The 18,078-nt window shown below is 44.9% G+C and overlaps 1 protein-coding gene across 1 annotated transcript in view; it reads right to left on the reverse strand.

Moving 5' to 3' along the window:
- Abhd3 (abhydrolase domain containing 3, phospholipase) overlaps window positions 1–18,078 on the reverse strand; it is a gene marked incomplete at its 5' end in the record, with an annotated part of 57,624 nt that overhangs the window by 29,431 nt on the left and 10,115 nt on the right. Inside the window, one exon of the mRNA XM_045135133.1 lies at window positions 4,895–4,940. Within this exon, the coding sequence (XP_044991068.1) occupies window positions 4,895–4,940 (46 nt within the window). The remainder of the gene's footprint in view (window positions 1–4,894; window positions 4,941–18,078) is intronic.

Here is an 18,078-nt window from a genome sequence, read left to right on the forward strand (position 1 = left end):
CCAGGTGATGTACTTAAATCCTTAATCCCCAGGATCTCAGAGGTTATTAAGATAAAATGCATCTGTGGGGTGGGTCCCTTATCCAATCTGACTAATATCCTCTAAAAGGGATGTGCCACCCTGTGAAGACGCACCAGACCAGCCAAGGAGAGACCACAGTGGAAGCCTGCCTGGTCTACTTCTTGACCTTGAATTTGTAACCTTCAGATCACTGAGAAAAATAAATGTGGTTTTCCAAAGTCAAAAAGCTATTTTCATATTCATTATCCCACGTGAACTTCAAATATCTCCATGGAGGGGTATGGGTGGTCTTTTCATCCTCCTTGAAGAACATCCAGCCACGTGGCGGAGGCAGGCGTGGCCACAGGGCTCCGGTGAGGTTGGGCTGCTCTACCCTAGGCTGCTGCCCCGATGGCCTCCGGCAAAGCTCAAACTCTACCGTGCCCCTTCTGGGCTGGTGGGTTACCTGCTGGCCTGCTACTGGGCAAGTGCTTACTCTGACTCACTGCCACTGTCGCTGGTGGGACTGGTACCGGGCTGTGCTCTGCCCTGTCCTCACTGGTTTGACTATTATGAACCAGGTAAACAATGCCTACTTCAATCACAAGAGGATTCAACCATGAGCTCTTCCTAGCCTCAGCGTAGGAGCCAGGGCTGGAGACCTCCTGGATTCTGTCAGCTGATTGGGTCAGGGGATATTAGGTACTGGTAGACTCAGGGACAAGCAACCTGTGTGGCCCTTATTTTTAAATTTAAATATATTTTATTTATTTATTTGAGAGAGAGAGGAATGGGCACACAAGGGCCTCCAGCCACTGCAAAGGAACTCCAGATACATGTGCCCCATGTGCATCTGGCTTATGTGGGTCCTGGAGAATCGAACCGAGGTCCCTTGGCTTTACAGGCAAACACCATAACCACTGAGCCCCCATGTGGCATTGTTGCTCCTCATGCTTCAGTGCCTCTCTTTTCTTTTTCTTCCATCCCAGAGGAGTGTGGATTGTGTGTTTGGACGAAGCTGAGGTTGTAATACTGTCTCCCTAGCAATGCAGCCTTTTTTGTTTGTTTTCGAGGTAGGGTCTCAATCCAGTCCAGCCTCATCTGGAATTCACTCTGTAGTCTCAGGTTGGCCTTGACTCACAAGTGATCCTCTTACCTCTGCCTCCTGAGCACTGAGATTAAAGGCATGCACCACCACGCCTGGCTTAATGCAGTTTATTATTTATTTTATTTTATTTATTTGAGAGAGTGAGAGAGGGAAAGAGGCAAACAGACACAGACAAGAGAGAAAGAGAGAGACAGAACAGGCGCCCCAGGGCCCTTCAGCCACTGCAAATGAACTGCAGATGCATGTGCCCCCTTATGCACGTGGCTAACATGGGTCCTGGGGAATCGAACCCGAGTCCTTAAGCTTCACAGGCAAGTGCCTTAACCACGAAGCCATCTCTCCAGCCCATAAAATATTTTTTCAAAGGTTAAAAAGAAAAAAAAACTTGCCACTCTGATTATAAAAAGTTTTCAACCTCCCCAGTCAATCAGTTACCTTTTTACCTTTTTTTCCCTTTGTGTTCTGTGGCCTTAATAAATCTTGGCATAGTTCCACTTGGGCTGGGCTCACATCTATCTTTGTGCCCTTCCCTTGACTCCTGAAACTGTGGCTTGAGCTGCTACGGATCAGGGTTACGTCTCATTGATGAGTGCATTCCTTACCCTATGGCCTCACGTCTTTGTTCAGTGGACAGATCGCCGTCTACTTTATGGGCCCTAAGCAGGAACCGTGCTTGAGGCCTGCTATCGCTTTGAGATACTCAGACAGTGTTTTTCTCATCTTCACGTCCAGGAAGCGTGTGCAAATAAATACCTGGCGAACAGGAACTGTTCCAAAACAATGTGCTGGGCCAGGGCCACAGCGGCCATCGAATCTTTCCCTTTAAAGCATCAGCGAATTCCTACAGGGCTAGACTAAATGAGGAAATGTGAACTTTGACATCAAGCTTGTTTATTTGAGGCTCCTGAGTAAGAGCTGAAGCACTTCCTAGCTTTGGCTTTGGTAATCATTATTGATCTTGGTTCTTCCCAGGGCCGCAGTCAGCCCAGGACACAGCTGATTTCTTGGAAAGTGCTCATGCACCCTTGCCATTGGTGACATGACTGCATTTTTATTACCACAGCACTTAACTATTTATAATCTTTTTTTTAAAATTTTTTATTTATTTATTTGAGAGCGACAGACACAGAGAGAAAGACAGATAGAGGGAGAGAGAGAGAATGGGCGCGCCAGGGCTTCCAGCCTCTGCAAACGAACTCCAGACGTGTGCGCCCCCTTGTGCATCTGGCTAACGTGGGACCTGGGGAACCGAGCCTCGAACCGGGGTCCTTAGGCATCACAGGCAAGCGCTTAACCGCTAAGCCATCTCTCCAGCCCCTATTTATAATCTTAATGTCATTCTCTAGTGACAATTTCAAGAAAGTTTCTCTCAATTCTGGAAGGACTGTCTTTAACTTGTTGAAGTGGTGAGGAGCTGAAAATTTGAAAAGCTGCCAGACAGACTCAAAACTCATCAAAGCGGGGCGGAAGAAAAGGCTTAATGGTTAAAGCGCTTGCCTGCGAAGCCTAAGGACCCAGGTTCGATTCCCCAGTACCCACACAAGCCAGATGTACAAGGTGGTCCACGCATCTATCTGGAGTTCATTCGAAGCAGCTAGAGGCTCTGGTACACCTTTATTCTCATATTATCTCTCTTTCAAATAACCAAAACAGAATAAAATACAATAAATAAACTCATTAAAGTGATGAGGAGAAGCAACAGTTAAATGCTCTGCATTAAATGAGACCTGTCAGGGGTTGGAGATATGGCTTAGTGGTTAAGGCGCTTGCCTGCAAAGCCTAAGGACCCAGGTACCCAAATAAACCAGATGTACAAGGTGGCGCATGAGTCTGGAATTTGTCTGCAGTGGCTAGAGGCCCTGGCACATCTCTGCTCTCTATCTGCCTCTCTCTGTCTTAAACCAACAAAGATATTACAGACAGTAGGTTGGAGGGAAGAAAGGGCTCAGTGGAAGAGGTAATGAGATAGGAGACAATGGAAAGTGATGATAAAAATATATTATAAATTATATTTTATTTATTTGATAGAGAGAAACAGGCAGAGAGAGAGAGAAAGAGAGACAGAGAGAATGGGCATGTCAGGGCCTACAGCCACTGCAAACGACCTCCAGATGCATGCCCCACCCTTGTGCATCTGGCTTACGTGGGTCCTGGAAAATCAAACCAGGATCCTTTGGCTTTGCAGGCCAATGCCTTAACCGCTAAGCCATCTCTCCAGCCCCTGTTATAAATTATATAAGAAAATTGTCAACAAAAATTTTCAAAAAGCTTGCCAGGTGTGGTGGCGCACACCTTTAATCCCAGCACTTGGGAGGCAGAAGTAGGAGGATCACATGAGTTTGAGGCCACCCTGAGACTCCACAGTGAATTCCAGGTCATCCTGAGCTAGAGTGAGACCCTACCTTGAAAAAAAAAAAAAGTTTTTAAAAAGCTTCAAGAAAACTTTAGTGTATTAGTCAAATTTGTGATAAAATACCTGAGAAACAAGTGAGGAAGGATTTTGCTTAGTTTCAAAGGATTCCCCCAGCAGACCCATCCAGGAATGTGCTTTGGTAATCTCACAAACATTTCTCTGGGTTATTTTTATTTTTATTTATTTATTTATTTATTTTGAGGTAGGGTCTCACTTGAGCCCAGGCTCATCTGGAATTCTCTATGTAGTCTCAGGCTGGCCTCAAACTCACAGCAATCTGCTTTCCGAGAGCTGGAATTAAAGGCGTGTGCCACCACCACACCGGCCTTTGTTTTGGTGGGATTTTTTTTCTTTTTTTTTTTGGGAGGTAGAATTTCGCTCTAGTCCAGGCTGACCTGGAATTCCCTATGTAGTCTCAAACTGGCCTCGAACTCATGGTGATCCTCCTACCTCTGCCTCCTGAGTGCTGGGGTTAAAGGTGTGTGCCAGCACGTTTTTTTTTTTTTTTTTAAATTAAATTTAGTTTTAAAAATGTATTTAAGGGCTGGAGAGATGGCTTAGTGGTTAAGCGCTTGCCTATGAAGCCTAAGGACCCCGGTTCGAGGCTCAGTTCCCCTGGTCCCACGTTAGCCAGATGCACAAGGGGGTGCACATGTCTGGAGTTCGTTTGCAGAGGCTGGAAGCCCTGGCGCGCCCACTCTCTCTCTCTCCCTCTATGTGTCTTTCTCTCTGTGTCTGTCACTCTCAAATAAATAAATAAAAATACTTTAAAAAAATGTATTTAATTATTTGAGAGAGAAAGAATGGGTGTACCAGGGCCTCCAGTAACTGCAAACAAACTCCAGATGCATGTGCCTCCGTGTGCATCTGGCTTTATGTGGGTACCTGGGGAAGTGAACCTGGACCCTTTGGCTTTATAGGCAAATGCCTTAGCCACTAAGCCATCTCTCCAGCCCCTGTCTTTTTTTTTTTTTTAAGGTAGGGTCTCACTCTGGCCCAGGCTGACCTGGAATTCACTATGTAGTCTTAGGGTGGCCTTGAACCCACGGCGATCCTCCTACCTCTGCCTCCCAAGTGCTGGGATTAGAGGTATGCGCCACCATACCCAGCTCCAAGAATCTTAATTGTTACGAAAATAGAAATATACTACACATCCACATATATTATCCAAATAAATACAGAATAAGGGAATATCTATGGTTGTGTAATTTTGGAATCATGGAAATTTCATTTTTTCTTTCCTGTTTAGTTTTATACTATTAACCTATATTGATAATATAAACAGTTATTTTAAATAAAAAGAAGATACCTTTCATTATAAAATTGGAAATAATTCTTTCACAAATTAAGACTTGTCATTTAAATTTACTTACCAAGAGATTTTCTCCTGCCACTCCTCTGTTATTAAAAACCACACACCTAAAAGTGAGCAAAGAAATTTTGTTATTTCTATACACATTTTTTTTCTCCTTGGCTTTTGGAGATAGGGTCTCCCCAGCACTGGGGAGGCAGAGGTAGGAGGATCACCGTGAGTTTGAGGCCGCCCTGAGACTACATAGTGAGTTCCAGGTTAGCCTGGGCTAGAGTGAGATCCTACCTCGAAAGAAAGAAAGAAAATTTATCGTGAAGTGACATTAATTTTACTACCAAAAGAGTAGATATTTCATAACTTCTTGGACATAAAAACATATGCCCCTGGTAGGCATTATTAAAGCAAGTGTAAATTGAAGTCAAATTTCAAGGTTTTTGCTACAAATATATCCTTTACCTAACGTATTTATAGCACCAAGGATCTATTTATATGCTAGAAAACCCATTCTTGTTTCTCAAATCTTAGCAAACATGGGAGTCCAGATTTTTTTTTTCCCCGGAGGTAGGGCAGCCCTACAGATTTCAACACACACCACATCCATTGATGGTGGAGTTCTAGATCTATCTGTGCAAAGTAATCCTTTCCTACCAGTGACATGACATCTAGAGGATTTTTAAAAATTTTTATTATTTATTTATTTGACAGAGAAAGAGGGAGGGAAAGAGAGAGAGAGAATGGGTGCGCCAGGGACTCTAGCCATTGCAAACAAAGTCTAGACGCGTGTGCCCCCTTGTACATCTGGCTAACATGGGTCTTGGGGAATCGAACCTGGGTTCTTTGTCTTTGCAGGCAAATGTCTTAACCACTAAGCCATCCCTCCAGCCCGTCTAGACAATTCTTATGAGGTCTAGCTAAAAGGAATAAAACAGTTAAAAACTCATCTAGAAATATTACTTTTTTTGGGGGGGGGGTTCTGAGGTGGGTCTCACTCTAGCTCAGACTGACCTGGAGGTTCACTATGTAGTCTCAGGTGGCCTTGAATTCACAGTGATCGGCCTCCCTCTGCCTCTAGCTCTGCTGGGATTAAAGGCGTGTACCACCATGCCCTGCTCTTCTTTTATTTTAAATTTTACTTACATTTGCCCAGACTCATCCCTTGGCCTCCTGAGCAGGTAGGGCTATTGGCACATTGAACCACACCTGGCTCTCTTTTTATCTTTTTTTTTTTTTTCTTAACAGAATGGCAAGAGAGACTAGCTATAAATAAAATTTAAGTTGGCCACTTACATTCACTTGCATAAGCACCTAAGTCACACTGGAATTGTCACCTTGAGGTCCAAAACAGATAAGAATCCATTATTTTTTTTTAAAAAAATTGCTTCTGAAGCAAAGTATCATCATGTGACTGCCACTTTGAGAGGCCACGAAGCCAGCCAGGTAGGGGAAGAAAGGGCAGATGTGCTAACTCATGGAAAAGCAGCCAGTACACCTGGAATCTTCCACTGAGCTGCAGCCTAAGGCCACTGTGGAAAGTGGATCACAGCTCTGCTCTCTTGGGCGAGGACAAGACAAACTGACCTTTCCATCCATCCTTATTCCAGACAATATTCTCTGGCAATTGTCATTGTATATATATATATATTTTTAAATATTAAAAAAATATTTTATTAGTTTATTTGAGAGAGAGAGAGAGAGAATGGGCATGCCAGGGCCTCCAGCCATTGCAAACAATCTCCAGATATATGCGCCACCTTGTGTATCTGGCTTGATGTGGGTATTAGGGAATAGAACCTGAGTCCTTAGGCTTCGCACGCAAGTGCCTTAACCACTAAGCAATCTCTCCAGCCCTTTTTTGTTGTTTTGTTTTTCAAAGTAGGGTTTCTTTATAGCCTAGGCTGACCTGGAATTCACTATGTAGTCTCAGGGTGGCCTCAAACTCTCAGCAATCCTCCTACCTCTGCCTCCCCAGTGCTGGGATTAAAGGTGTGTGCCACCACGCCCGGTTATGATTATTTATTATTTGAGGGGGTGGGTGCCAGGGCCTCAACCAACTACACACACACACACACACACACACACACACACACACACACACACTACTTTGTGTGTCTGGCTTTACATGGGTACTGGGGAATCGAACCCAGGCTGTCAGGCTTGGCAAGCAAGAACCTTTAACCACTGAGCCGTCTCTCCATCTCAAACTCTAGTTTTCATGTGGGGCAGAAGGATGAGGAAGAATGAGCAGCTATTCACCAGGAGGTGAATATCAGATTCCCATGTTTAATCCCTTTGCTTAAGAGCTGCTTGTAAAACTATTCTCTTAAGGAGCATTGAGAAGGCTGTTAATAGCTCTCTCCAAACAATTTTGATAGTTTATCCCAGATGGCTTTAAACAGTTGTGTACACAAGGAAAACTGATCTGCAAACTTTTTTTCCCCTACATATTTTAACTATTTGATTGTTCCCAAAACAAAGAAAACAGGACTGGGGAAATAGCTTCAATCCATAAAGTGCCTCATTGCACAAGCATGAGGTCCTCAGTTTGGATCTCCAGCACCCATAAAAAAAAGTCGGGTTCAAAGCGGGTGTGGTGGTACATGCCTTTAATCCCAGCACTTGGGAGGCAGAAGCAGGAGGATCACCCTGAGTTTAAGGCCCCCCTGAGGAATTCCAGGTCAGCCTGAGCTAGAGTGAGACCCTACCTTGAAAAACAAAAAAAGGGCTGGAGAGATGGTTTAGTGGTTAAGGAGTTTGCCTGTGAAGCTTAAGGATCCAGGTTCAATTCTCTAGGTCCCACGTAAGTCAGATGCACATGGTGACACATGCATCTGGAGTTTGTTGGTAGTGGCTAGAGGCTCTGATGTACCCCTTCTGTCTCTCTCTCCCTTTCTCTAATAAATAAAAATAAATCTTAGAAAACTGTCTCTCTCATTCCCTACAAAAATATTAATAAATAATGTTTTGAAGCCAGGCATGGTGGTGCACACCTTTAATCCCAGCACGCGGGAGGCAGAGGTAGGAGGATCGTCATGAGTTCGAGGCCACCCTGAGACTATATAGTAAATTCCAGGTCAGCCTGGGCCAGAGTGAGACCCTACCTCGAAAAATCAAAATAAATAAATAAATTAATAAATTTTAAAACAAAGAGTCTGGAAATTTACTGTGACTACAGTATCTGCAGGCGGGACCCTGGAAGGTTCCAGGGAGTGGACAAGATCTCCAGGGTAGTATTCCCATCACTGAACACTGACGGCTTTTCAGGGAGAGCGAGAGACCAGGACGCACAGGGGATACTCCTAACAGGAACACAGGGTTTCTCCATCTTCAGCTCTGCTGATGTTTCAGATCAAGTAATTCTCTGGGGGGAGGGCTGTTCTGCGCATCTTAGGAAGCACAGCGGCCATCTCTTGTCTCTACTAACCAGAAGCTGGTGGACCCTGCCTCAGTGACACCATGAAAAATGTTTCCAGGGCTGGGGATACAGATCACACGTAAAGAATGGACTAGTGGGCTGGAGAGATGGCTGAACGGTTAAGGCTTTTGCCTAAGGACGACCCAGGTTCGATTCCCCAGTACCCATGTAAGCCAGATGCACAAGGTGGCACATGTGTCTGGAATTCATTTGTAGTGTCTAGAGGCTCTGGCACACCTATTCTCCCTCTATTTGCCTCTTATTCTCTCAAAATAAATAAATTAATTAAAAATTTAAAAAATATTTTTATCTATTTATTTGAGAGACAGAAAGAGGGGGAGAGAGAAAGAATGGGCACACAGGGCTTCTAGCTACTGCAAACAAACTCCAGATGCATGCGCCTTGTTGTGCATCTGGCTTACGTGGGTAATGGGGAATCGAACTGAGGTCCTTTTGGCTTTGCAGGAAAGCGCCTTAACCACTAAGCCATGTCTTTAGCCCCATTTTTTTTTTTTTTTTTTAAGAAAAGACTAGCATATGTGAGGGCCCGGGTTCAATCTCTAGCACTGCAAAAAAGAAGAAGTCTTTAGATGGTTCCAAGGGTTTCTCAACCCACTGGTTGAGAAACATGGCTGCTATGAAATGGGTCTGATAGCTTTGAATCTGTTCAGAGTCTACCAGAACATACCTGCTCTTTCCTACTGCACATATAGGACCAGACTGAGTTTGGACATCTAGAAAAAGCAGTGTGAAGTAGAGAAAAATAGTCCATGTGGGTTGGAGAGATGCTCAGCTGTCAAGGGCACTTGCTTGCAAAGCCTGACAGCCCAGGTTCGATTCCCCAGTACCCATGTAAAGCCAGACGCACAAGTAGGCACATGTGTCTGGAGTTCATTTGCAGTGGCAGGAGGCCCTCATGCACGCATTCTCTCTCTCTCTTTCTCTGCCCATAAATAAACAATAAATTTTAAAACACATAAAAATAGGAAATGCTCTAGGTTTCATTTTTAAATTTTTTAATTAATTTACTTGAGAGAGCAAGTGAAGAAGGAGAGAGAGAGAGAGAGAGAGGGAGAGAGAGGGAGAGAGAATAAGCACGCCAGGGCCTCCAGCCACTGCAAACAAACTACAGACGCATGTGCCACCTTGTGCATCTGGCTTACGTGGGTCCTGGAGAATTGAACCGAGGTCTTTTGGCTTTGCAGGCAAGTGCCTTAACTGCTAAGCCATCTCTCCAGCCCCTCTAGGCCTCATTTCTAAATATGTAAGATGAACATATTTTATCCGCCTTAAATATTTTCCAGTTCCCATTAAATATATGTATTATATATACATATGTATGTAAGATGTACATATTACACACACATGGGCAAACATATATATTTTAACATTTTATTAATTTATTTGAAAGAGAGAGAGAGACAAAGAGGCAGCTAGAGAGAGAATGGGTGCACCAGGGCCTGTATCCACTGCAAACTCCAGATGCACGCACCACCTAGTGCATCTAGTTTACATGGGTTTTGGGGAATTGAACCTGGGTCCATGGGCTTTGCAAGCAAGCATCTTAACTGCTAAACCGTCTCTCCAGCCTTATTAATTAATTTATTTTTGGTTTTTCAAGGAAGGGTCTCACTCTAGCCCCAAAGAATAAGAGGATCGCTGTGAGTTTGAGGCCAGGCTGTGACTCCATAGTAAATTCCAGGTCAGCCTGGGCTAGAGTGAGACCCTACCTTGAAACAAACAAAAAGGTATTTTATTTAATTTAGAGAAGAAGAGAATGGGCACACCAGAGCCTTGTAAATATATTTGTAAATATTTTTTCCAGTTCTAATAATTCTCCAAATCTTTGAGTCTCACAATAGATACAACAATCAATAAAGGGTAGAGTGAGGGCTAGAGAGATGGCTTAGTGGTTAAGAGCTTGCCTGTGAAGCCTAAGGATCCCGGTTCGAGGCTTGATTCCCCAGGACCCACATTAGCCAGATGCACAAGGGGGCGCATGCATCTGGAGTTCGTTTGCAGTGGCTGGAGGCCCTGGCACACCCATTCTATCTCTCTCTCACACACACTCTTTCTCTCTCTGTCACTCTCAAACAAACAAACAAACAAACAAACAATAAAGGGTAGAGTGAGAGGAACCTGCAGAAATCAGCTCCTGTCACTATACTGATTTCAGATAATGATAATAATACTGTATCCATGTTTACTATATGCTGGATCAAGTTTTTTTATTTTTTGTTTTTGTTTTTTGGTTTTTGGAGACAGGTCTCATATAGCTAAGGCTGGCTTTGAACTCCTGATCTTTCTGCATCCACCTCCCAAGTGCTGACATCACAGGCGTGCACCACCACACGTGGCTGTCAGATCATGTTTTAAGCACTGCATGTGAATATTCGTATTAGAATGCCCCATTCATTCAAAACTCCATTAAACCAAATGTCTACTGAACTCAACTTCTCTGTAGTCGAGGAACACAACAAAACAAGGTTCCTCAGGGAGATGACCCTCTCTCTACTTATGACGGAAAGCTATGAACTCTCCTTTCAGCCAATGAAGTGATGTGCCTCAGTAATAATACAGGATTCAACGCCCAGTGGACGGTCTGGATAGTAAAGCCCAGTGAGGTCAGGATGGGCAGCAGTGGTTAGGAATGATTTCACAGAAAAGGCGCATAAATCTTATGCTGAGCCCTGAAAAGACGCTAAGGATTTCAGCAAGAGGAAAACGTGGAGCTTATACGTCGTGAGCCATATGAATAAAGATACAGGCAAGACTATAGAAAACGTTCTGTGGGGTGCAAAATAAAGTCTTTTATATGAAGCATGGCTACTTAGGGGCCTCTGACAGAAAGTGAGGAAGGAAAAATCAGTTAGGACCCAGAATAGGCATAGAGTTCTCTTTTTGTTGTTGTTGTTTGTTTTGTTTCTTAAGGTAGGATCTCACTCTAGCCCAGGCTGACCTGGAATTCACTATGTAGTCTAAGGGTGGCCTCGAACTCACAGTGATCCTCCTACCTCCTACCTCTGCTTCTCCAGTGCTGGGATTAAAGGCGTGTGCCACCATGCCCGGAAGGCATAGAATTATTTTTTTAAAAAATTTATTTATTTATTTATTTGAGAGCAACAGAGAGAGAGAGAGAGAGAGAGAGAGAGAGAGAGAGGGAGGGAGGGAGGGAGGGAGGGAGAGAATGGGCGTGCCAGGGCCTCCAGCCACTGCAAACGAACTCCAGACGCGTGCGCCCCCTTGTGCATCTGGCTAACGTGGGTCCTGGGGAACCGAGCCTCGAACCGGGGTCCTTAGGCTTCACAGGCAAGCGCTTAACCGCTAAGCCATCTCTCCAGCCCCACACCCAGCTTCTTAGAAGAGATTTTAATGACTGCTTGTCATGGAAGAGACCAAGCATGATAGCCAAATTCAAATGATCTGCCTGACAAGACAAATAAAGAAAAATCAGAACGCCTTAGGAAAAATGGAATGGAGTCCAGAGACTATAATGGAGCCATCAAAATATTCATAGCAGGCTGAAGAGATGGCTTGACGGTTAAGCACTTGCCTGTGAAGCCTAAGGACCCCGGTTCAAGGCTCGATTCCCCAGGACCCACGTTAGCCAGATGCACAAGGGGGCGCACGTGTCTAGAGTTCATTTGCCCTGGCTGGAGGCCCTGGGGTGCCCATTCTCTCTCTGTCACTCTCAAATAAATAAGTAAAAATAAACAAAAAGATTTTAAAAATATCCATAGCATGGGTTAGGGGGATGGCTGGGTGGATAAAGGGCTTGCTGCTCAACCTGGAGGTCCGGAGCTCAACCACCAGATAGAAAAGCTGGAAGCCACAGTGGGCATCTGCTGCCGATGCCGACCATAAGTCAACAGAGACAGGAGAAATTCCCAGATGGAAGACGGCAGAGTGAGACTCTAGTGGGAAACCCTGCTTCACATGAGGTGGACGGGCGAGGAACAACCCGAACACTGCCTGTGTACACACACACACACACACACACACTATTTTTTTTAATTAAAAAAATTTTTGTTGTTGTTATTTTATTTATTTTAGAGCGACAGACAGAGAGAAAGAGGCAAAGATAGATAGAATGGGCACGCCAGGGCCTCCAGCCACTGCAAACAAACTCCAGATGCGTGCACCCCATTGTGCATCTGGCTAACGTGGGTCCTGGGGAATCGAGCCTCGAACCGGGGTCCTTAGGCTTCACAGGCAGGCGCTTAACCGCTAAGCCATCTCTCCAGCCCAACACGCACACACTTTTTAAAATGTCCATTCCTATGCAAGCATGAGGCCTGGGAGACCACTTGGGCTCAATCCCTAGGCCTCATGTAAACATCTGTAATCCCTGTTCTGTAGGGAGCGAAGGTCTGAGAATTGCTGGAGTTTGTGAAGAAACCGCAAGCTCTAGGGTCAGTGAAGAGACTCCGTCTTGAGGGGAAGTAGATGATCAGTGGAGGAAGACCCCAACTTTCTCCTCTAGCCTCCTCTGCGTGCAAACAGAGCACAGCATCTGCACAAACAGGTGCATACCCCCCACGTGTACCACACCCTATCACACCTACTACAAACACACATTAAAAAAAGCAAGAATTATTTTTCAAAGTGATCTCTTAGCCAGATGCGGTGGCACATGTCTTTAATCCCAGCACTTGAGAGGCAGAGGTAGGAGGATCGTGAGTTGAAGGCCACCCTGAGACTACATAGTGAATTCCAGGTCAGCCCGGGCTGGAGTGTGACCTTACCTCAAAATAAAACAACTGGGGCTGGAGAGAAGGCTTAGCAGTTAAGCGCTTGCCTGTGAAGCCTAAGGACCCCGGTTCAAGGCTCGATTCCCCAGGACCCACGTAAGCCAGATGCACAAGGGGGCGCACGTGTCTGCAGTTTGTTTGCGGTGGCTGGAGGCCCTGATGCACCCATTTTCTCTCTCCCTGCCTCTTTCTCTTTTGGTCTGTCTGTCCCACTCAAATAAATAAATAAAAATAAACAAAAAAATTAAAAAAAATAAAACAACAACAACAAAAGTGACCTTGGGCTGGAGAGATGGCTTAGCGGTTAAGGTGTTTTCCTACAAAGCCAGAGGATCCTGGTTCAATTCCCCAGGACCCACGTAAGCCAGATGCACAAGGTGGTGCATGCATCTGGAGTTTGTTTGCAGTGGCTGAAGGACCTGATGAGCCCATTCTCTCTCTCGTTCCCTTTCTCTACCTCTTTCCCTCTCTCTTTCTCTCTTAAATAAATAAATAAAATGTATTTGTTTTAAATTGACCTCTTCTTAAGCCACTTGCCTGGAATCTCCCTTTTCTACCCCATCGTCTCTGATCCTAAAATATTTTCTAGTGGCTTTCTGCTGGTCTCATGATGACGTTTGAATCCAAGGGCAGGTCTCCGATATACTTTACAGATTCTGTCTAAACACTTGGCTGAGTTAGCTGAGTGCTCCACGTGCATCGTGTTCATAGCGAACAGTCAAGTCACAAGACAGGGCTAGGAGCTCCGAAACAGACCTGGCTACAGCAGCCACGCTCCTCAGCAAGGCATTTCCTTCCTCCTCCTTGGTCTGCCCACTGCCCAGCCAGGCATTCTCTCTAGCTAGGCCTTTTGAGAACGGTTTCTCTCTGGAAATAGGGTCTGCCAGTACCTCCTTTCTATCTGGTCACCCTAGAATATTAAGGCTCTTCCCTAAGCCACACAACAGCCCTGAATCACTCCATTTTTATTTATTTATTTGCAAGGGGAAAGGGGGGGCGGTGGAAATGCACCAGAGCCTCCACCTACTGTAAACAAACTCCAGATGCATCTGGTTTTGTTACATGGGTACTGGGGAACTGAACCTGAGTCATTATCATTAGGCTTTGCAGGTAAGCACCTTAACTGCTGAATCATCTCTCTAGCTCAATAATACTTTTTTTTTTTTCCCCGAGATCGGGTCTCATTCTAGCCCAGGCTGACCTGGAATTCACTATGTAGTCTCAGGGTGACCTTGAACTCAAAGTGATCCCCCTACCTCTGTCTCCCAAGTGCTGGGATTAAAGGCGTGCCTCACCACACCTGGCATTAATTTTTTTTGATACTTAAAAGAATTTATTTTTAATTTATTTATGTTAGAGAGGAGAGAAAGAGATAGAGATAAAGAGAGAGAGAGAGAAAGAATGGGTGCACTGCAAATGAACTCCAGATGTATGTGCCACCTGTACATCTGGCTTACATGGGTTCTGGGGAATCGAACCTGGGTCCTTTTGCTTTACAGGCAAGCGCCTTAACCAGTAAGCCATCTCTCTAGCCCCGATAATACTTTTTTTTTTTTTTTTTTTTAATTTTGAGGTAGGGTCTCACTCTGGCCCAGGCTAACCTGGAATTTATTATGTAGTCTCAGGGTGGTCTCGAACTCACGGTGATCCTCCTACCTCTGCCTCCCAAGTGTTGGGATTAAAGGCGTGCGCCACCACGCCCGGCACAATAATACTCTTTTTTTTAAATTTTTTTATTTATTTGAGAGCGACAGACATAGAGAGAAAGACAGATAGAGGAAGAGAGAGAATGGGCGCGCCAGGGCTTCCAGCCTCTGCAAACGAACTCCAGACGCGTGCGCCCCCTTGTGCATCTGGCTAACGTGGGACCTGGGGAACCGAGCCTCGAACCGGGGTCCTTAGGCTTCACAGGCAAGCGCTTAACCGCTAAGCCATCTCTCCAGCCCCACAATAATACTCTTAAATGTATATTCTTGGCTAGGGACTAGTCAATGTTCTGCAGATGCATCATATGCAATCCTCACATTCTGGAAGATGTAAGGTATTCCTATAAATGAGGAAACTGAGTTGCTGGAGACTAAGCTGTTCTTAGAAGTGTGTGACAGCTGGAATCCGAACCCGGAAGACCTGTTTCAAGAACGAAGGGTTTGTCCCTTTCCCAGCGCACTGTGCTGTCCCAGCTACCTAAGCTGGAAACATTCTAGTCTCTTTTCTCAAGGATGATGGGAGTTCTGAACACAGAGTCACCCTTATGGGCATGCTAACTCTGATAAAAAGAGCTCTGTCCTTGAAAGTTCGTTGATTAAGGGTTCCTTTTCTTTTCTTCCCTTCCTCCCTCCCTCTCTTTCTTTCTTTTCAGGGCTGGGAAAGAACCCAGGGCCTTGAGGCAAACATTAGCCACTAAGCTGTAGCCCCAGCCTGACGTATTATTTCACAGTGAAATATCTAAAACAATGAGCTCTCTGGAGAAAGGGATCTCCTGTCAAGATCTGCCATAATTTTTTTTCCCAGGATATCAATAAATAATCTAAGCTTTTCATTTAGCACTTTCTAATATGCATAACTTAATCTAACTGATCTCATGAATAATCAATTAGTTGGCTTATTCCTAATTGTTTTTAAAAATATTTTACTTATTTGAGAGAGAATGAGAGTCAGAGAGAGAGAGAATGGGTCTACCAGGGCCTTCAGCCACTGCAAACTAACTCCAGACGCACATGCCACCTTGTGTAGCTGGCTGGCATGGATCCTGGGGAATGGAACCTGCGTCCTTAGGCTTTGCAGACAGGTGCCTCAACCACTTAAGCCATCACTCAGCCCCTAAACATTTTTAAATTACTTAAAAAAAATTTTTTTTTTTCAAGGTAGGGTCTCACTCTAGCTCAGGTTGACCTGGAATTCACTATGCAGTCTCAGGGTGGCACTGAACTCACGGCGATCCTCCTCCTACCTCTGCTTCCCGAGTACTGGGATTAAAGACGTGCACCGCCACGCCCAGTTTTAAATTGCATTTTTTTTTTTTGCTTGTGTGTGTGTGTGTGTGTGGACCCTTGTACGATCCTATGCTCTTGCCTGTGGTGGAGTCCGTTCACCTGTGGTGGCCAGAGCCACACATTGGCTATCCTGTTCTATTGCTCTTCCATCTTTTATTTATTTATTTATTTTGGTTTTTTGAGGTAGGGTCTCACTCTGGCTCAGGCTGATCTGGAATTTACTATGTAGTCTCAGGGTGGCCTCGAACTCACGGCGATCCCCCTACCTCTGCCTCCCGAGTGCTGGGATTAAAGGCGTGCGCCACCACGCCCAGCTCCATCATTTTTTATTAACAGCTACCATGATTGTAAACAATATCCCATGGTAATGATTGTAAACAATATCCCATGGTAATGCCCTCCCTTTCCCCACTTGATCTTCTTATTTTTTAAATATATTCTTTTATTTAAGAGAGACAGAGAGAAACAGGTAGACAAAAAGAGAGAGAGAGAGAGAGAGAATGGGTGCACCAGGGCCTCCAGCCACTGCAAATGGACTCCAGATGCTTGCGCCCCCTTGTGCATCTGGCTTATGTGGGTCCTGGAGAGCTGAACCCAGATCCTATGGCTTTGCAGACAAACGCCCTAACCACTAAACCATCTCTCCAGATCCCACCACATCATTTTTAACAACAACAAATGAGTTACCAAGGTAAAAATGTTTGTTTGCTAAATTAAAATAATTTCTAAGATAGTGCTTTCAGTTGGAAGGGGGCGAGTCAAAATTCAGTCTTTTGCTGGGCGTGGTGGCGCATGCCTTTAATCCCAGCTCTCAAGAGGCAGAGGTGGAAGGATCACCCTGAGTTCGAGGCCATCCTGAGAAACACATGGTGAATTCCTGGTCAGCCTGGGCTAGGGGGAGACCCTACTTTAAGAACTCCCTCCTCCACAAAGTTGTTTTTTGTGCCTCAATTTTCCTTCCCTCATCCTTCTTCCCTTAGGCAGAGTCCGCAGGCGACCCTTAGGGCCCCCTAATGATGCCAGAAATATCATCAAAATACATAAAATTTGTGGCTCTCACTCCCCTAAAATTTGGGGGTTGGTCTTATATAAAAAAATTCCCTGGCCCAAACCCTAAATGTGAAAGCAAAAAAGTTAGAGTTTAACCACTTTTATATCATCTCCCACTTTGAGTCTCTCAGACAGAAAGTGGCATCTTTTTTTTTTCTTCCCTGAGGCAGGGTCTTACTCTAGCTAACACTGGCATCTTTGCTGCCAGTGGGTAATCTCTGCAGCGCGTAATCGGCCGTGATCCTGGCAGACCATCGGGGAGCCGAGGGGGGGGGGGGATCAGTGCTTTCTCTATGTGGTAACACAAAACAAAACAAAAGGAAACAACAAACCAGTCTTTGTTACTTGGGAGTTTTCTGTCAGTTGCAGCCAATTCTGTTCCAGAGTCTCGCATAACTCCTCCTTCTGCCTACTCAGTCAGCTCGCCTCTGTGCCCCTGGGAATACAGGTCCTCAACACTGCACGGTACCAAAATACTTAATGACTAACCTAGATCTCCATGAACTTGTTATTAGATAATTCTGGATGGGTCACTCTTTAGTATTAATTGGGGGTGAAGCATAATGATAAATGGTTAAAAAAAAAAAAAGGTCAAGGTAAAGATGATTCAGACATTGTCAGAATTAGGGGTTGGGAAGATGGCTCAGCAGTTAAAGGCACTGCCTTGCAGAGCTTGTCAGAATTACTGTTTTCTTGTTTATTTTTAAAATTTTTATTTATTTATTTGAGAGTGAGAGAAAGAAGGAGAGAGAGAGAGAGAGAGAGAGAGAGAGAGGGAAGGAGAATGGGCACATGAGGGTCTTCAGACATTGCAAAGTCCAGACACATGCCTACCTTGTGCATCTATCTGGCTTATGTGGGTCCTGGAGAATCGAACTTGGGTCCTTTGGCTTTGCAGGCAAGCGCCTTAACTGCTAAGCCATCTCTCCAGCTCAAAAGCATTTTTTTTTTTTTTTGTCCAAAGTAGGATCTCACTCTATTCTAGGCTGATCTGGAACTATGTAGTCCCAGGCTGGCCTTGAACTCACAACGATCCTCC

This window comes from Jaculus jaculus, chromosome 15, assembly GCF_020740685.1.
Source record: "Jaculus jaculus isolate mJacJac1 chromosome 15, mJacJac1.mat.Y.cur, whole genome shotgun sequence".
Lineage (NCBI taxonomy): Eukaryota > Metazoa > Chordata > Mammalia > Rodentia > Dipodidae > Jaculus > Jaculus jaculus.